The sequence below is a fragment of the Oreochromis niloticus genome, linkage group LG23 (genome assembly GCF_001858045.2).
Source record: "Oreochromis niloticus isolate F11D_XX linkage group LG23, O_niloticus_UMD_NMBU, whole genome shotgun sequence".
In the NCBI taxonomy this organism is placed as follows: Eukaryota; Metazoa; Chordata; class Actinopteri; order Cichliformes; family Cichlidae; genus Oreochromis; species Oreochromis niloticus.
Genome location: NC_031986.2, coordinates 11,837,842 through 11,858,686, shown reverse-complemented (window position 1 = coordinate 11,858,686; position 20,845 = coordinate 11,837,842). Strand labels below are relative to the sequence as shown.

The 20,845-nt window shown below is 43.1% G+C and overlaps 1 protein-coding gene across 5 annotated transcripts; it reads right to left on the bottom strand.

Moving 5' to 3' along the window:
- Window positions 1–1,731: 1,731 nt before the first annotated feature.
- On the bottom strand, window positions 1,732–12,877 carry zc3h13 (zinc finger CCCH-type containing 13). 5 transcript variants are annotated; one of them, XM_019351841.2, is made up of 21 exons: window positions 12,693–12,873; window positions 11,888–12,064; window positions 11,649–11,752; window positions 11,434–11,548; window positions 11,193–11,304; window positions 10,883–11,049; window positions 10,587–10,735; window positions 10,308–10,508; window positions 9,993–10,160; window positions 9,519–9,862; window positions 8,923–9,381; window positions 8,196–8,444; window positions 7,619–8,114; window positions 7,235–7,431; window positions 5,674–6,909; window positions 4,880–5,557; window positions 4,639–4,782; window positions 4,258–4,458; window positions 3,492–3,655; window positions 3,154–3,378; window positions 1,732–2,684 (listed from the first exon to the last, which is right to left on the bottom strand). In XM_019351841.2, exons 2-20 carry the CDS (start codon window positions 12,053–12,055, stop codon window positions 3,172–3,174), a joined length of 5,559 nt encoding a protein of 1,852 aa, XP_019207386.1. In that variant the 5' UTR covers window positions 12,056–12,064; window positions 12,693–12,873; the 3' UTR covers window positions 1,732–2,684; window positions 3,154–3,171. The 5 variants fall into 5 exon arrangements, with proteins under 5 accessions (XP_019207386.1, XP_013124396.1, XP_013124398.1 ...); XM_013268942.3 differs by having other exon boundaries at window positions 1,962–3,378; window positions 12,722–12,877; XM_013268944.3 differs by having other exon boundaries at window positions 1,962–3,378; window positions 9,993–10,154.
- Between the last annotated feature and the right edge of the window lie 7,968 nt (window positions 12,878–20,845).

Genomic DNA, 20,845 nt, shown 5'->3' with positions numbered 1-20,845 from the left:
TGTAATACTTTTTCCTCTGTCGTCACTTTTGCCGGTAAATTATTATTTCGCTCTCAACCTATTTGCACTACTGTTCACGTATGTATTAGCTACCATATAGTATTCCCGAGGTGGCTCAGGAAGTAGAGCAGGTCATCTCCTAATCAGAAGGTTGGTGGTTTGATCCCTGGCTGCTCCAGTCTGCATGCTTAAGTGTCCTTGGGCATTGAATCCCGGGTTCTTCAAAACTGAAGTGTGAATTTAACACTGAAAGCACAGGTGTAGAAAATATGTACGTGGATAACTATGACACACTGTGTTAAGTCCTTTCAGTGTTTAGTAGAAACGTGCAAGTATCAGTTGCGTTACCATTAATATTTGTTTGTAATCATACTCCAACTGTTTGTTTCTTTATATATTCCTTGTATGTTGATAACTGCTGTTTTAAGTGTATACCTTTTATATAATTTTTGATGTTTGTGACTTTACACCTAGTTTCTGTTTTCATTGCACCAAGCAGAGTGGCATCAGAATTTTCCTCTGTATGAACAAAGATCTTATGGCTTATCTTATAACTCCACGTTGACAAAGCTAAAATGCAATTTTAGCATCTAGAATCCAGTTTTTATTAGTCAAAGTTTGATTGTTATTAATAATTACTATCAGCAGTTGAACTGCTGTAGCTACCTACAACTGTTCTAACATTTCAGGCAACCCAATTGAAACTTTAGTTAACTACTGATGTCTACTTCTAACTCATAATAATGCAAACAGATATACCAGAAAGGTAAAGTTAATTATTAAAATCATATTTGTACTGACAAATATATATTTTACACGTCCTTGTATGACAAGTCCTAATTAAATTTCAAACTTTAAAAAAATGTATATCTTTGTTTTCAGTATACATATTTTAAGTATATACTACACCAAACATGGTGTTATTTTACACATGTAAAGAAATGTGAAATGAAACAAATTTTTCCACATAATTGAATTAAGAATGGCTGTAATCATTTTTTTTCTACTAAAGGAATTGCTGTGCTTATAATTTAAAGATGTGTGTAAATACAGAAAATGTCATGTCTACATGTAATATGTAATTTAACACTATCAAATTTTTACAAAAATCATTACAAATGACAAAATCACTACTACTCATTCATGCCGATTACAATTTTAAAAGCCATATCCTACTCCTACCTCTGTGAACATCAACTACAACGTTGTCCTTGTAAACAGGACAATCGTAACCAGAAAGTAAGTTCAAATAAACTTTAATAGTATCGTACATTGTTTGTAGTATAAAAATATTTTCAGGTAATTAAGTCTTGAGTAGTGTATACTGTTTTTTCTAAGACAGTTTAGTTTTTTAAATTTTTTTCATATTTTCCCAATATAAAGGCTTATCTACGTTTTAGTATGATACTGATAAAATGCTGATGCATGAAAAAAAGGGTAGTCATAACAGTTCCTCTGTAGACACATATAGACAAACTCATAAACCTATCACCCATGAAGTGGTGGTAGTTATATGCTAAACTCCAGAACTTACCTCAAAATTTTGTTTGCTTGAAGATTTCATCACGTTTGTCCTTATTTGTGAAAATGTCAATATTTATTTTACAGTAAAAAAAAAATTACAGCATTGAACCAGATATCATTACTCGAATATCTCAAAAATGACCTTGAATATTAGAGAAAAGGAAAAAAAAGTTTGTAAAAATGTTTTTTGTAAAACCAGAGTCATGGTCAAACTGAAATATAATGGGAAACAGAGTTCGACGTCTCTGTTCGATGTGATAAAATTACACATACTGCTTTTCCGCCACTCCTGTTAGTTCTGGAAACCGACCCACATCATGAAGCACACATTATGTAGCAGATGGTGAATTATTTCCTCAGTGGGACAGGATTTCATGAGGTAGTCCTTTCCTTACTAAGTGGTCCCAATTTTGGAAACTTTTTATTTATTTTCGGTATTGTGTTATTGCCAATTTTGTTTTGGCAGAAATTTTCAGTGGAAGTCAAAATGTGAAAACTGGGTGTAGGACAGGCGCTGACCCCGAATGGATGGAGAAGAGGAATCAGATTTGATGTCACGGAGCTGGATTGGGTGGTGGATCGTGTTGAATCCAGAGCTTTAGGACAGAAGTACTTTGCTCCTTCCTAATCTTTTCAGTCCTTTAAAATTATCCCAGCACACACATAATGCAAATCTTGCATTTTTTGTTAAACAACTGTCTCCTGATACAACCACATTTTAAAGGTGCACCTTATCCATCTGTGCAAGACTACCGTGACCTTGTTTGGCCGACTGCATGACAGATAGAAAGTTCAGATTAATGGTTTGTTTTCAGTCATTATTTCCTAAGCAGTACACTGTCTTTTCCTACTGGGAGCGCTTTGGCTCCATCATGGATGATGTGGGCTTGTGAGAAGAGGAATTCCACTCGTTCATGTTCGTGATCAGGTGATCTGCACTCCCTTCAGTTCCTGTCAGAAAGACGCTGCCAAACCATTTAAAAGAAACACAAAAAATAAAACGTGTTTCCACAGACTAAAAGCTTTAACTAATTACATTCAGTGAAGGAATAGCTTGGCAGTGCTTTTTAGTGAGAAATGTTCTTTCAAGTTCCTGCAGGATGTTTCACTGTTGTGAGTCGATAAACTCTGCGGCCAATGCTATAGACTCGGATCATGTACTGTGGTGTAAACAAACAAACAAAAAAAAAAACAGAACAATATTAAGTGTCCCATTATGTCATGGCTGAACAGTCGTTTCATACAAACCAAAAGACCAGTTACAAAAAGAATTATTAAAAAATAATCAACATCTAATCATTTTAATGCACAGTTGTACTAACCAACGCACAACATAGGAAACAAATCTTTGTCAGGCAGGTGAAACTGATCGTTAAAAATCTGCTCTAAAACACTGTAAATCCACAAAAACATGAAGTCATTTTAGGCGTTTTAGATTTCTCATACATGGATAGTTGCACCCCTCCATAGGCTAGTTATCAGTAGTCTATGGAACACATCATGAAAAACAAATAACTGAAAGAGTCACAACATTGCCTCTCATGACTAAAAAGGCTATGAATGTAATGAAATGAGACAGGTAGAAACAGAGTTAGGAGTGAGAGGAAGTAAAGGCCTAGAAGCATTCACCTCTGATGTGTTTTACTCTCAGGACACACAGACCTCAGGCTGTGCTGCGCTGAGCTTACTACTACCACTACCAGCTTCAGTAACTTCAGCTGCTGGTGCCGACCCACTGTCCGACCTTTCCGGGGCCGATGCCTGGCCGGCCACGGTCCTTCTGAAGAGACGCATGCTCATCTGCAGGAGCTCATTGTCTACCACGGGTGTGGTGGGGTCATGCTTGGATAGACCCTGAGAAAAAATCGTTTAGAGGAGCTAAAATTTAAGAGATTTAAGCACATTCATTTAAGATTGAGATCAACATATCTTTTATTAATTTAGGTCTGCAACTGGAGAGCACATACCTTTTCGTTTTTCAACAGTTGCCGGCGGATGGCGAAGTCCCTGCGAGCACACAGGGCCTTGCAGCACGGCCCCAGATTTCTCAATAAACCCGCCCTCTCCACCCGCCTGTTCAGAGCTGCCATATTCAAGGCTCCCAGGTCATGCTCAAAGAGCTTGTCAGCATCTACCAAGATGACAACAACAGAGGTTTGTGGATGTAACTTTGTTACAGTTAGTGAATAAACTCTCATACAATGTGAAAATGTAACCAAACTGTTTATCAAAGGAGAAGTGTGAATTTTAGGCCACTCGAACCTAACATTAGCTGCCACAATGTTCTTGTTATTTAGCCAGCTTATATCAGCTGTCCAGATGGAGAGGGTCCCATGTCTAATCTGCTGACAATAACTGCAACAATATCTGGAACAAATATGCACATCTAATCACGTTTTCATGTGTTGGACCCCGGTTTCAGTTCGGGAGATGAGGCAGGGAATGACAATTTATTAAGTTGCCGGTGTTGTTATCCATTTCCTCTTTGTTTTGGTTTATTTGGTGACGGGAACCCCTTCTCTTAATGATAAACATAGGCATGCCGCTTCATATTTTGAGTCTAGAGGTACAGACATGAATTTAAATGTCCCCTCCACAGTATCCAAAAGCCTACGACTTCTCTTCTCTGGCCGGTCTCCAACCACATACGTATTCTGCAGAAATTTTTTATTTTTCCTTTAATAAGATTTGACTGTTGACTCAATACATCCAGTTTTTATGTCCCCAACTCACCTTTAGGATCGTCCAGCTCAGACTTGCACACTTCTTTGACTTGTTCCAGGAGTTCTGGGCCAGCAAGTCTCTTGGATATGCCTGCCCTAAGAAGCACTGCCCCTGGGGTGAAGCGGAGCAAGGCTGCCCCCGCTGCCCGCGGTTCCTGTTTCTGTTTGGGCATCAGGCTGGACCAGTCCACATCTATCACATCCAGAGGACCTGACACACGACAAAGGCAGAGACTTCAATTGTTAATTAATTGTAGAGTTGATGAACTTCACGCCAGTCAGAATTCAAGACAATCAAATAAAAGACATTATGCTGAAATAAAGATGGGAGACAAACTGATGACACATTTCCATTTGTGTATATATTATCCACAGAACGTCTTTATTGTACCTGTGATTTTCTCTTCTTCTTGCTGATCTTCTTTTTTCTGGCTGTCAGCCAGAATTTCATCCAGCTCATCATCGCTGATCGGTTCGTACTCCTCGCCAACAGATGCCACAGACTGGCCATCATCTTCCTTCCCATCATCGTCTCCTAAAACCACCACACAGTTTTCTTAAAATCCGTGTAGGAAAAACAAGAAATGAAAAAAAAAATTAAAAAAAATTTATGCACGTTTTTATCTTCTTACCATCGATGCTGTCTGCCTTCTCCACCTCCCGTTGATCTCCAGTTAGATGGGGACTGTTGCTCGGTTTCTCGGGCTCTGGAGGACTGAAAGCTTCTCTGGGCAGCATAGGCTCGTAATCCATCCTGTCTTGTCTCATCATGTCTCCTCGCAGGTCTCCTCGCAGGTCTCCTCTGATGTCCCCTCGTACTGGAGCCCTGGGATCCCCGTGGGGCGTGATATCCATCATCATCAACCTCTCCCTCTCTCGGTCAACACCTCGGTCACCTCGAATGTCTCTCTCCCGTTCTCTCTCCCTTTCCCGCTCCCGTTCATGCTGCTGGATGAGTCCTTCGGGGAGTAAGCGTTCCCTGTCCCGGATGTCCCGCTCCCTAAGGAGAGGTTCGCGACCAGGACGCATCAGCAGGGGCTCCCGCCCCCGGCTTGGCCATTCAGCCTCCCATTCTCTTGATGGTGGTTGTTGTAGTTGCTGTTGGAGAAGCAGAGGCTGCTGCTGTTGCTGCTGAGGTCGGATGTCCTTGCGTTCTCTCTCCCTCTCTCTTTCCCTCTCCCGTTCAAATGGCTCCCTTTCTCTCTCTCGTTCTCGACTGTCGTAGGAGCCGGCACGGGACCTGGACCTGGCCTGCCTCTCAGAATCAGGAGAGCTGCGTCGGGAGCTGTGGCTGCGAGAATCCTGCCGGTCTAAATTCGAAAATAAATAAATAAATAAATCAACATAGGTCAAATTCAGAGTGATCCTGGTGGTACAGGATGTGTGCAATTCTGTGTCACGTTCAGGATTCAGGTGAGGATTTTACCTGATGAGGTGCTACGGCTGGGCTCTCCTCTCCTCAGCTGATCAATCCGGGACTTCCTCTCAGAGCATGGAGGGTCATTCGCTGCCGGCCTCTCGCGGTCTCGCTCCCTCTCCCGTTCTCTCTCTCGCTCCCGCTCTCTTTCCCGGTCCCGAGAGTTGGTGCCTTGAAGTCTGCCCCGGCGCGATCGTGGGCCCTGGGGATCTTCTCTGTGGGCTGACTCGTTAGAGGGTGATCGTAGGCGTCGAGATGATGTCCGACTCTGGTTGCTCCCCATGCTGCTGCTGCGCGTCTGCTCTGGTGGGGGTTTGCGGAGCAGCGGTTGGGACATGAGAGGCTGCAGAGGCAAAGTCTGCAGCAGCATTGGAGGATCCTGGGAGAGCAAAGGTGCAATGGGTGGTGGATTACCCCGGCCCATCCTGGGGCCTCCACCTCTCCTGAGAGGTTCAGGAGGAGCCCTCTCAGCAGAAACCAAAGGAGCAAGTGTTTCCAGCGAGCCTCCCCGGTCTGTCACCTCCTCATCTGACCAGTCACTGAAATTGTCCATTTTCGAAAGAGGAGAGCGCTCTGTATTCCCTCCAGCACCTCGCTGATCAGGTCTCATTGAAGGCGGCGGTGTCCGAGGACCCCTCTTCCTCTTACTGTGTGGCAGGTAGGTTGAAGTTTCCTCCTCGGATGCTTCAGACTCCCCCCCTCGCGATCGCTTCCTCTTTCGCTCTAGAGCTTTCTTCTTTGCCCCTTTCCTGGGAGAATGTAAGGGTGGAGGCACGTCTGCAGAAGCCCCAGATGGGGGCTCGGGGTTGAATCGGTCCCCTGCAGCAGCCAGGGCGCTGGCAGCGACAGTCTCTTCGTCTTTGCGACCCTTCTTCAAGCCCTTCCTCTGTGACTTTGTCTTCTTTTTCCCTTCCTCATGCAGCTGAGAACCACCGGTCTCTCTGTCTTCACTGGCAGCGGCAAGGGGTGGAGGTGGAGGTGGTGTAGGATCTCTGCCTCTGCTACGCAAGTCAGAAGGCGCGTCTGAGAGGTGCTCTCCACGCCTGTCGCCCCCTCTGCTTCGTTCCCCACGAGGCTCCAGGTCCTCATGGCGACCGCGTGCTTCCCTTTTGTCCCCGACTGCCCTGCGGTCCTCATCCTTCCAGTGAGTGGGCTTTTCATCGGATGCAGCAGTCCTCGGCGGCGATCGTAACAGCGGCTCCTGGGGCCGTACCACCTGGCTCAGCAGACGATGCTTGTCCCCATCTGTGTGTCACATAAACACGTTCAGCACTTTTAAAGCACTGGAGTCAAGTACAGAAGTTTTTCCTTGGAGGTATCGGCTGAAAATGCAGTGAAAGGAAAATCTAACCTAAAGGAGCCCTTTGACATGAAAGCTTCCATTTTCTTTTCACTTAGCCAATTTGGAGTGACAGCCAATGACACCAAAGTACCAGCACATTTTACAAAGAGAAATGAAACTTAAAAGTGTTTAAAGAGAGCACACATGTTTACAAAAGGATGTGTATTATGAGAAAAGTGCAACCCCCATTAAAATATAAGTGTGTCCTTTCAAAAAGATTTTCCCTACTGTCAGATGGAGGCAGACACACTGGGCTGGGGAGGAGGGGCTGAGGGTGGAGCTTGGCCTGCCCTCGGCCAATCGGGCGCTCACTTTTGTCTTCGGCACTATTGTAGTCGTCGCTGTCTGCTGGACTGAGGTCCAGTGTCGTTCGCTTAGGAGAGGATCGGGGACTCTGGCTGCTATCCATCCTGGGCCTCTTACGACTAGAAGGAGAGGACATTATAATAAACGCAGATCAGTATTTGGAGATTAGCACGTTAAAGGCTAAATAAAACTAAATCCTAACATTTAGGAAACTTTACTTTGTAAATAATTACTGGATTATGTGCGGATGACTATTTATTTCATGTAGAAAGGCGCACAAATACAGGGATTAAAACTGATACATGCCTCAACTTGCGATCGTCCCGGCTGTCTCGAACCGGCCGTTCATCCCTGACGTCGTCTCTCCTCTCCCGCCTCTCCTCCCGTCCCCTCTCTCGGACCTCCCATTCCCGCAGTCTCTCCCGCTCGCGCTGTTCTCTCTCCCGTTCTCTCTCTTTCCTCTCCCTCTCTCTCTCCCGCTCCTCGCGCTCCCTTTCCCTCTCTCGCTCTCTCTCCCTCTCCCTTTCTCGCTCTCGTTCTCTCTCCCTGGCCCGCTCCCGCTCTCTCTCCGCCTCCCTCTCCTTCTCCCGTTCCTTTTCCCTCTCTCTCTCCCGCTCTCTCTCCTTCTCTTTCTCTCTCTCCCGTTCCCTCTCGCGCTCCCTGTCCCGTTCCCGCTCTCGCTCGCGGGTCCTGTCGTCTCTCCTGTCTTCAGCTCTCTCAGTCCTGCGCTCGTCCCTCCTCTCGTCCCTCTCAGACTCCTCCAGCCTCCCCTGGTGTCTGCTTGGAGAAGCTGCCCTTTGGTCTGTTAAACAGAGAAACCAGCCATGAATAACTACACACTTACTTTAACGAAGGAAATGATGTGTGAGCTTCTAATCCGCACCTCTTTCTCGGTTGTCTCTGCGATCCCGCTCTCCATGTCCTCCTCTCCTGTCATACGAGGGGTCTCTGGTCTGCTCCCCTCTTCTCTCACACTCGTAGCGATCTCGGTCTGACACCCTGTCCGAGCTTCTTTCATTGGCACTGCGATCTGTGCTCCTCTCCACACTCCGTTCACGAACGGCACTGCTCCGCGATTCCCAGTTGTCATGGCTGCTTTCCAGTTGGGAACCCCGAGAGTTTCTGTTGGAGCCTAACAGAAGGAAAAATGAGAAAATGGGTTGACATATATTTCAAGGCAGTCACCCAAAAAGACTAAAAGGGAAAACAATTACCATCAAATCTGGGATGCAGTGAAGATTTTAGCTAGCATTTCTGCTTTTCCCTTGTGTAAAAAAGATTTCTCTAGATCCTTTGAATCTTTTATTGATTATGGAAAGCAGAAATCCCCACAGTCTTTTACTCTGAAAATTTTGAGCAATTTATCACGCAGTCTTTTTACCAGCAGAACAATCAGCCAATCATCTTTTCACTCTCAATTACTTTGTTAATTTCCCTCATTAGATATGAGATGTTCCAGCAGCTTATTACCAAAATGTCTCGTCTTTTGTTGCCGCAAACACACTATCAAAACTCACAGTAGTATTTTAAGATGTTTTTGGACCCTTTGCAATTCAATTCAGACACAAAAACAGACTTAAAAAATAATCACTTTGCTTTTATTTACTTGCCTTTCTCAGGTATGTCATTAGCGCGTCCTCTACCTCGTCCATTCCTATCAGCTCTGTCCGTCCTGCTCTCAGTCCTTGCTTCTCCTCTGCCTCCATCGTCACGTCCATGCCCTCTCCCGTAGCTCCTGTCATCCTGAATCAGGTCCTCCTTCCTGTGTGCATCAATCCTCTCCCTCTCTCTGTCTCTTTCCTTTTCTCGCTCCCTCTCCTTTTCCCGGTCCTTCTCTCGCTCCCGTTCGCGGTCTCGACTGGAGCGGGTCTCCACCCTACTCTCTCTCAAGTCCTTCACATCCCTGCTATCACGAGAATCTCGAGTTGGTTCCCTTCCTCGGTCACGAGCGTCCCGTCGGTCACGAGCATCTCGGGCGTCCCTGTCGTCACGGGCATCCCGGGAGATCTGTTCAGAGTCATAGTCCCGGTCGTCACGGATGCTGTCCTTCTCTCGTTTGCTGTGACTATCTGTGTGGAGAAAAGACACATAGCTTAATAACAGATAAATGTACATTTTTTTAAATTGACAGCCTATATTTTAAAGCAAGGCTCCAATCAGCCAACAGACTGAGAAATAGAAATCCAGTAATGGAAGATGAAGATACCATCTCTGCGCTCATGTCTGCGGTCCTGGATGGGAGGACTCCTCTCTCTGTCGCCACGACTCCTCTCGCGGCCCCTGGAGTGGCGCCGGCTGGGGCTCAATCTGTCAGACCGCCGATGGGGTGACGATGTGTCATGAGAAGCAGGAGGCGAACGAGAGCGCCGGGAACTCTGAGGTGAGGAGACGGATGCCTGAGCGGTGGCGCTTCTGTGGTAGAGGGGGGAAGAAGAACGACGGCGTCGAGGAGAGGGAGAGTGCCGGTGGGCAGAGGAACCGGAGTGGGACGAAGGCGAGCGGTGACGGGGAGGAGTGGGGCTGCGTTGGTGGCGCGGAGGAGAAGGAGACCTGCAGTGACAAAACGTTATTTCCTCTTGGCTGTCATGTCCAAATATTTACCCAATTGTGAAGAAAGAAGTACAGGTGAGTGATCCTGCAATGTTTACAGCCCTGGAAAAAAAGGTCTCTGTGTGCTCACCTGTGAGGAGGGGATGCCAAGATAGAAGCCTTATGGGAGGAAGCTTTAGGAGAGGTAGATTTCTTCCTGGCTGAGGGCGACACACCCCTGGAGGGAGATGACACGCTACCAGAACGCTCCTCTGATGTCACAGACCTCTTGGCCTTGTGGGAACTGTCTGATCTATCCCTTCAAACAAAAAGGTGACATTATAAAGAGCGAGCACTGGAAGTTGAAAAGGATAACTCAGGATAACTGTGAATATGACTCAACAAATTAAAAACATATGCACATACGTACGCTGCATGATGCACATGCACTAAGTCCCCACTTTACCTGCGTTTTTCCTTCTTCTCTTTGTGTTTTTCTGCATCTCGTCCACGATCTTTACCCTCCTTCTGCTTCTCGTCAGACTTCTCCTTATTTTTGTGCTTGCCTTTGTGTTTTTTCCCGACCACGGGCAGGTCCAGAGGGACCGGTGGAAGGGGACTGGGGGTACGGGGCCCTTTCTTCTTGCTGTGGCTTCCTTTCGAAGACCTGGTTAAAGAATGATGGAAGATATGCATCAGAACCTCATCAAATCTGTAGGTCTCATATTTTGTTTTTCTTCCCTACCTGGTAGTTTCTGAAACAGGTGAGGATACTGATGCCTTCTTTTCTTTCTTCCCCGAGCCCAGCCCTTTGTTTCCCCGTTTATGTTTTGGCGAGCCACTGGACTTTCTGGATGAGGGTGAATCTTTGGAGCTTAACTGCTCAGGGGAAGCCTGAAGGATAAATGTGACAGATCGAGCTAAAATTCAGATGACAATCACCCTTGCAGACAGCTACTTCAACGGAGGAAGTGAGCTGTGCTAATACTTTTGAAATCCAGAGGTCACGTATTGAAATCATCAAAGCATCTCATCCCTTACCTTTGGCAAGGCTGTGGTTCTGGATTTCGTCGGAGTCTCGTCTTTCTTGATGACAATTTCTTCTCTCTTCTCCAAGTTTTCCTGCTCTAATTTCATTAGTTCACGCTGAATCTTCTGACGCTTCATCTCTAGGGAAAGCTCATAGTCGTAATCACCAATATCAGAGTCTGAAAATCAACCAAAAAACCAAAACAAAACAAAACAATAAAATTGAAATGGAGAAGAGCGTTTCAAGCCACAACATCAAAATGGTATTTACAAATAAATGTGTCATTTTCCCTTTAAACTTCATCAAAACAAGACACCGAACCTTCACGATTGGTTTCCCACTCTGTGGGTTCTTCTTCACTGCCTGGGGTACGCTCCTTCGTTATCTTTATATCCTCCTTCTCTCTGTGTCGGCCTCTGGAGGACTCTCTCTGCTACAGCACCACACACAAACAAACCGTTGTGCATCATGTACTAAAATCTCCAAAATGATTTCAAATCGAAACTAGATTCTTCATTCAGAAATGCGTTATTATCAAAGACCAAAAGAGCAGAGGACTCACTCTTACTGTGGGGGACGTGGGCTCATCTAGGTCTCGTTTCAGGTTTTCTGCTTCAACATCCTGTCTTTTATTTTTCATCCTCTCCCGCAGATCACCTGTGGGCCTCTCGGTTGACCTGTTTCATTAACGCAGACATTAGAAAAACACATGCACAAAGGTCGATTTGATTTTAAAAGCAACAATCAATACAAATTCACTAACCGCAGTCATCTTACCGGCTAAAGCTAAATCCTTTGCCTCGTGGCTGAGTTCCATGTGTGTAGCGACAAGTGTTGCCGTAACTGCAATTCCCAGTCTTCAGCCAATTTCTACAGTGACTCTAAAAAAAACAAACAAACAAACAAACAAAAAAACACAGATGAGCCAGGCCAAAGGGGAAACAAAGCACTGTGCCATATTCATTCAAAGACACAGTGACTTGGATCACCCTATCTGACCTCTGGGTTATACATACATCAGCAGCATTACTCCCAGTGCTGGGTCCAAGTCTTTCAAACACACTTGGCCTGCGGGACGGAGCGGCGGGGTTGGTGCTGCTGCTGGTTGTGGTGCTGCTGCTGCTGCTGCTGTCAGATATGGTTTTTGAATTTTCCACTGTTACCTTCCGCCTGATCTTGGACATTCTGCAGGACTGCAAGTATGACAAACAACGCTCAATGAACTGTCTTTAATCATCTGCATGTTTACAACTTGGCACTTTAGAAGCAATGACTTAAAAAAAGCAAAACAAAAAACAAAGCAAGTCTGTCAGGAAACTTTCTCTGCAGTGCGATTCCCTCACACTCCCTGAATTAATTCATTCACTTACAACGGATCTTAAACTGCAACCGAAAACCCAGTTCTCACTGTTACTGTTGCAACCGTTTGATAAGCCCATGGCCTTCCCGGATGCTTTAGTACTCCTCTGCATAATCGAGCATCCAAAACATAAACACATGCAAATATCTGCCTTCCGTGCAGCTGCTCTGTGCTAACTTATAGCGAGCAATAACGCATGCTAGCTTTAAGTAAGCTGAAGTTCCCCGTTAACTACAAGAACAGAGTTCTGTTTACCATCTTTAACTAACCAGGACGCATCTGATATTCAAAAAGCGTCGTAGGTTAACAGTAATTATTCTGCATATCTCATACTAGAATAAAACAAGCGAATGCAGGCTAATGCTAAAGTTAACTGTGTCATGTTTTATCTCAGCGCGGGGCCTATCTTAGCCTGCCCCAGTAACCTGCATGCTAATCTGTAAATGAAAACACGGTCTCACCCAAGATATTTTTTCGGTGTCACACCTACTTTAATCAGGCTGGCGGATTTAGCACTTGTAAAAAAAATTACAAGGCTTATTCTTTAAAAGCAAAGGCAGAAACTGCCCTGGGTGCCTTCATATTGGCGGAGAGTGCGCGTCATAGGTCCTTCTTCTTTTGTGGTTTGTGAAGAAGGAAGTCGACCTCCACGGCGATGCATTACCGCCACCGCCTGTTCATGTGTACAGCTTTTAATTACATTTTCCCCAGGTCATCTGCGGTGGCTCACACACATACACACAAGATATAAATCTTGAAAGATGGCCCCTTTGGACCTAGCTAGCTAAGACTATAACTCGGCTGTCGGGGAAACTTGTTTTGTAAATGTAGCAGAAAAAACATTATATTTCAATACTGTCGAAGCTTTTCAACACAGTCATCTCTGGTGACATCTGGTGGCCAAAAATATGAAGAACAGCTTGAATTTACAAATTAATTAAAGTGTACTGCTTCATTATGACTGCCTACTCTACAGAGTGGAGTTCACAATTCTGTCTGATATTGGTCCACCTTGTGTTGCTTTGAATATGTATCTTTTGGGTGAAAAAATGATGTCTATTTGTTTAATAGATTAATTTCATCAATAAACTTTCCTTATTTAAGCATGTACCGTGGTGTGGTATTATAAATAATATTATATTAGGCCATTTTTCTTATACATATTTTTGACCTGGGAGTAGAATTGTTTGTGAACTGGAAAGGGAAAATGTTTATGAACTTGTTAGGTAAAAACATGATGCATTTAAGGTTATTCTGTTTGGTTTTTATTTAAGAAGAGAATTTGTTCCACTGTGCGATGGCCGAGTCTGTTTCTTTTCTTGGAGATAATTTCTCCTGCTTTAGAGAAAATCTTCTCACATGGAACAGACTGAAGAAGAGGCTGGAGTGCACAGAAACTGCAATGGAAGTTGGTAGAGATGCAGGTATGCGGTCTTCCTGGGTCCCACAGACTGTCACCAAAAAAGAATAAACAAATTAAATTGCTCCACATTTTGTAGAATAGCACTTTAAGATTATTTTAAAAAATAAAATTATGTAATGATGTTTATTATGAAAAGCAGATGTTTTGTTAAGACATTTTACGATTTTCACATTTTCAAATAAAATAAGTAAACCCAAAACAAAGGCAAACAACCAGAACAGAAAGGTGGCAAACTGACCCGATTGGCCAAAATCAACTCAAAATGCTCCCACATGACAGAACCTCCTCTCTTCCTCGCTGGCTCCATATCTCTCAATAGAATGATCAGTAGTTTGCTATCGCTCACCATCAAAACACTCCACAAATCCCGCAAATGATTCACTTCCTTAGGAATCAGGTACCGAAGCAGTGACTTTCTAAATGAAGCTTTGGATGTCACTGATCACGTGACTCTGGCCAAATGAATCAAGTCTCGACACAGTGCTTCTGAAGCAGTGTGCTACAGACCTCCTACTACAATCCTTCTTCCCACCATTAAGCATTAAACAGCCAAAGAACTACAAGGGAAAATAACACGGTCGACAGCTGCCAGGCAGAAAAGGAATCATCAAATGTGATCCAACAGCTAATCTAGATACATTAACTCATTACATTAACATGTCTGTGACCAAGATGAACTTAACATGCCAAATGACACTGAACAGTTGGTGGAATTCACAAGCAATACACACAAGTGTACTATTTTCCACAAAGAAGTCCTTACTACGCCAGCATAAAACGAATTCGTTTGACATTACTCATTGGATTGATCTCACAACAACAGGAAGATCTGAGGAACTCATTGTGTGTTTATAATAGTCTAAATGACTTGTGGAGCCATTTATAAGAAAGTGTGGGGTCAAAAGTTCAAACAATTGTACATAAACACAAATCCCCCCAATGTGTCATTAATTTGCCATACGAGGAAATTAATTAGGGTGGTGAAGAACAATCGATTGGCATGATTGAGCAAGACCTCGTACATTGTCCGCGGCCACAGTAGTCTGGGTAACAACCCAAACTGGAAGCACCAGAGCTTCAGTTTCCCTGGGAGTGCAGTGTTGTTAATCAGCCTGAGGTCATTAGCCATGTTCTGCCTTAGTTGTTCAAGGTGCCAGGTACCACTGAGGTCTGCATTATACCACCGTCCCAGGCTCTTGTTGGAATTGGTCACCCAATCAACACCCTCACGTTAACAGGGACGAAACTGGTGGAAGATCACGTCACAGAGAGTCCCCATGCTCAGCTAATGGAAAGCCTTTCCACAGGCCCAGGGAACATTTATCAATAAAACATATTAAAATACTTCTCTGGATGTAATAAACTAACTAACTTTACCTTTCCTGCTCTCTCTTTTCTCTACATTTCAGGGAGAATTAAACTAAAGATTTGTCATTTGTTCATCAGCTGGTAACAAACCTGCTCAGAGCTCAGCTCCAGACTCAGATTTTGTGCCTTTCAGCGTCTGAAGATGTGTTCGAGTCACTCCACCAGCCGCCTGATTCTTCTGATCTTCCTGGGTGTGATAATGCTCATCTGTGTATCAGATACAGCTTTTGTTTCTGGAGTTTGCTCTGTTCTGAAAGTTCAGTAGCACCAGCTAAACATCTGTTTCTCAAAGTGATCATAAACAGGGGCGGATCTATAATCTCTTGCCACCCCTAGTGCCACCCCAGCTTTTTATATGACAGTATTGTTTATTAAAGTAAGCTAGCATTAACACGTTGAGCCTCGGTACAATGAACATTGCCTATAAATACAAACTTCTGACTGGCAGTGTATATATAGCAATCTATGATTTTCAAATGGTGTCCTGAAATGCCTTACGAATATTTTGCTTTTGGTAGCTTGTTCATTTTATAAAGACTTTTAATGCTGTCAGTGGGGATTTATTCAATAAACATGTTGTTGGCAAAAAAAAAAAAAAAATTAAAAAATAGTAAGTGCATAAATTATTTATATATGCGTTTCCAATGAATTATCTATTGACACACATAATTAATTAATAAATAATGTACTTAGTTGTTTTGTTTTGGCATTCTTGATGCCCCATATGGGAAACACGACATAGTTAACTGAAATAATTAAATGTGCTTTTAATTTAAAGGAAATTATGTTTTAATTAATTAACAATCTAATTACAAAATTATTACTTTAATTCCCATTTGTGATTAATAAATGACACATTTAATTAATTATTTAATGAATGGCTTTTGGCACTCTTGGCATGTCATATTAAACCATTATACACTTTAGTAGTGAAATAACTAAATGTTTTTAAATTGCATGAATTAATAATTTAAATAATGTGATTTTATACATTATTTTAATACCCACAGAAGGTCAGAGTCAACAACCAACCTCTGAAAACCCAGAGGAAGAAAGTCAAAGAAAGTCAGAAACATTGGTGTCGCCTGATGCTAAGAAAATTGAATTTAGCTTTTTTCTAGTAACGAGAATCTTCAGCGAATGCAGCAATTGCACCAAAACACTTTTGGATCGAAACATAATAGTCACTGCTATCAAACATCTGACAGATTTTGTGTATTCTGAAGTGAGATGCGCTCACTGTCTGACAATTCTTAAAAATAACATGGATAAAATAATCAAGGCCACAGCTAAAAGCCTTACTGAGTCGTATAGAAGTCCACACATTTTCTTCTCTTCAGTAATGTTATCAGAATATTCATGTGTTTACAAGACTACTAGACCGAATTTCCCAGAGGAACCCACCCGAGGGATTAATAAAGTTTTATCTTATCTTATCTTACTGTTGACGGTAGCGGCGGCATCACGGGCATCGGCAAAAAAAAGTTGCATGCACCCATGCTGCCCCGACATCATGCCAGCGATTTGGGGGATTAAATGGGCACTGGTCGGTTTTCTATCACCCATATGCGAGGAGTAAGGGCGCCCTCGGTTTGCGACGTGCGCCTTCTGCTTGCGGCACAGGGAGGAGAGGGCGGGGCGGCCGCGGCGGGGGATTCTCTGGCTGGCTGAAGCGGCATCTAATAACCAGCTCGCAAAATAAAACAAAATAAAAACAAACCAACAAACACGAAAACAGCAGACATTATGATACAGACTTATAATTTGCACTTAATGTACCCCTGCATTTGATGTTTTTTAAGTGAGCGCGAGAGCCCTCGGTGCGCCTGCTCGCTGCTGAAGTCAAAGTAAACTTTATTGTCATCTCCGCTACATACAGTCCAGTATGTAGAGAGACGAGACGACGAGGCTCCAGTTACAGCAGTGCAAGAAAACAAAAAATAAATATAAGAAGAGTAAGAAAATAAATATGCGTTTTAGGACCAGGGGTAAAGGGATCAATAACAATTTAAAATTTATAATTTACAGTTTGATGATTTAAAGTCTCACACAACCTGTCAAAAAGCGAGGGGGGCCGGCTGCTTCCAAATAGAGCACATTTCATTCATAATGTTGTAAATCCAAGCCCATTATGTATTCCTGATTTGTTCCTGGGTTGTGCGAAATCCCACAAATAAACCAAAGCGAATCTGTGAACTAAGGTGTAGGTTTATTAGGTTATGTTGTGGCGATCCTCGGGTTGGGGGATGGGTGTTCATACTGGAGTGCAAAATTAAAACCAATGGAAGATGGACAAGAAAAGTTCAAAGCCATCAGGTGCTCAGTTTAGAAAAAAGAGAAAAGAAGAGGAGGAAAAATTAGCAAAAGATACAGGTAAGCAGATGTGTCATTGGATAATGGCAGGTCATGTATCCTGAAACAATCAGAATCATAATCAGAATATTTTATTAATCCTTAAGGAAATTATGTGGGTTACAGTTGCTCCAAGAAGAAATTGTAAAAAAAATAGTAACAGTAATGCACTAAACTCCAAACAATACATGATGTTACAGATTTTAAGAAATAGCACTAATATATACAGATCACTCAATTATAAATATCAAAGATTAACAGGGGTGATTATAAATAAATATCAAGAAAAATGACAAGAATATTACAGGGTAGAAAAGAGCGTGTGTAAAAAGAGTGTGTTAGATGGAGGAGTTGTACAGGGAGATGGCCACAGGCAGGAATGATTTCCTGTGTCGGTCAGTGGTGCTTTTTGGTAATCTCAGTTTTACTGAACGTGCTCCTGTGACTAGCCAGCACGTCATGGAGTGGGTGGGAGGTGTTATCCATGATTGTCCTTATCTTGGACAACATCCGCCTCTCAGACACCACCCTGACGGAGTCCAGCTCTATCCCCACAACATTACTGGTCTTGTGGATAAGTTTATTTAGTCTGTTGGCGTCTGTGACCCTCAACCTGCTGCCCCAGCATGCACCAGCATAGAGGATAGCACTGACCACAACAGAGATACAACAAGATAACATTAATTAGTAGGGATAATGATGTTTGTTAGCCACGTGGCTATGATAGTAAACAGTAGACACCGATGCAGCTTATTGAATCTTTTGGACTGTGTTCAGCACAATATTAATTAGTCATTGTCAACTGTTGATTTGTCCTATTCTCATTGTATGATGAATTATAATGGCTGTTTGTTAGCCGTACTACTATGCATACTCTCTCTCTCCATATATATATGTGTGCGTGTGTGTTTGTATGTTTATCTGGTTAAATTCAGTATGGCTCCGAAAACAGTTTTTACAATAAAATATGTTAATGTACAATCCTTAATATGTTTTATGTGTGGGTGTGGGGTCAGAGGGAGTGTTCGCCCAGGGCACCAAACAGGCTAGGACCGCCACTGACTGTTGAGCACCTAACGACTAATATTCATGACTTCAGCAATCCTCCAAAGAAATCCAAACTTGCCAGGTTTTTTTCACTGTGGGAAAAGCTTTTAGGAAGCCGTTCAGCTGCTGCTTTAAAGGCAGTAGTGATGACTAAATTGTCATTGTGATTTTTTCAAATGCCATGTCTCTTTTAAAATCTTAAAGGAATCTAGTCTGGCCTCAGAACTAACAGCTGAGGTATATTTTATTTAAAAATGATTTGATTCAACTTTAATTAGACCAGTGGTTCTCAAACTGTGGTACGCGTACCACTAGTGGCACTTGGGCTCTCTCTAGTGGTACGCGGGAAATCTCCAGTTTCTTTTAAGATTAGTTAATATACCATTGTGGACGTATGCAAAGACAACATGAGAGTTCCCGAGGCTCTTCTGGGAGCCGGATTCAACCAGAAAACGTCTCCTCGAGCGTGAGTCCTCTATTAAGAGCAGCTTTTCCTTACCGCCAGTGGTCGCGGCCGCTACAGAGCACTGGCAGGCTTGTTTCCCTGGGCCTTAAAACTGCAAAAGCAGCACGGGGATGTCACGCTGATGCTAAAAACACAGGCCTTTTCCGCAGTGCCACGGCGCCGTGATCCCAGCCACCATCGATGAGTCGGAGGCCCCCGGGAGAATCAGTTGGGGCGCGGGAGATCCTGTCCCACCTAACTGTGGGAATGAAATCACATCCCTCTGTGACCTCATTTACACCCGAGTGCAGATAATGGCATAAATGATGTATAGTGTCACACCAACAGTAACAACATCAGTGACATCACTAAAGTTGCCAGGTGAGTTTATAAATAGAACCCATGACATGGAGCAGGTACCGCTGTTTTGGACAAAAGGAGATGACACAATGGGCAATTGCATAGGTAGGAGTGATCCAGACCCAATGCTTCTGACGACTGTAATGGATATTCATAATCACGGCTGTACCTGCTGCAACTGTAACATGCAAGGTCTTTTCCCCCATTCGTAGACGCCGAAGACCCCACAAGGTCCCCGGTGTCCGCAGACGCGGGAGAAGTCACCGTCACAGACACTAGACATGTAGCATGAGCAATAAAACTGTAGTTCCTTTAACTTTTTTAAAGATAAAATATTATTTTAAACAATAAACACAACACAAATAACCCTAAGTAATTCATGTATTTCATGCAAATAATTTACTGATCCGGAGGTTGGTGGTTCAATCCCTGCCTTTATTCCTGTATGCATGTAGTTTTCACCATCCATTCTAGATGTCAGTGATTTCTTTACTCCTCTGTTTCTTTAGATTGTGGTATGATGCATTGCTTTTTGAGATCTACTTCACTTTGTCAGACATGTTCTGTGTGAGTGATTTCTTGATTCGACAGGTCTGGCCCGAGTGTGACTAGTGAAACTGAATTCAGCTTTAATTAAAATGTAGTTAATGACAGTTAATATTCACTAGGGCTATCTTTGTTTAATATCAAAATTTGTTTGATGATTTGAAATATTTCAGTGTGACAAATATGCAAAAAAAGGAGTTGGGAGGAGATCAAATAGGCTACTTCAGGAAGAGATAAATGGTCCACACCCCACTGCACATCAACGGATCTGCTGTTGAGATGGTCAACAATGAGAATTTCTTGGGTGTGCACTTATCAGATGACCTCTCCTGGAACCTGAACACCACCACCATCATGAAGAAAGCCCAACAACGTCTTCACTTTCTTCAGAAGCTGAAGAAGGCCAGTCTGCTTCCTCCCACCCTCCCATCTTTTTACCAGGGAACCTTTGAGAGCGTCCTCTGCTGCTACATCACTATCTGGAACGGGAACTGCACTTTCACTGAAAAGAAGTATCTGCAGCGGATAGTGAGGACAGCAGACAGGATCATTGGAGGCCCTCTCCCACCCATCTCCCCTCTCTACATGATGCTATATTTGCACATTTTATTTCTTGCACATGTCTTTGTTTTGTCTTGTCCTGACCATAACTTGAACCTGGTATTCAATAATAACTGCACAACATCTTACTTCACTATAATTGCACATGATCACTTTGTATTGTCTTTTGTCCTGTCCTTGTTTATTATACATTCTTATAAATGCACCATGGGGGGATTGGGGTGAAACAGCATTTCAATACGCTGTACACTGTGTATATTGTTGTACTGACAATAAAGATCTTGAATCTTGAAATAGGTCTAAAATAAGCCGAGGTGTCACAGAACCTTAGCATATTTAGTTGGACTAATCCATTTAAATTTGAAAATTGTGGCATTACAGCATGATGGCATGGTTGCCATGACAAATACATTCATTTTAAAAGAATAAAACATTGGTATAAAATTAATATTAGTATTAATAGTAAGAAAAAGTATTTTTCATATTATGAAATTACATTACAGAGAAGTTGA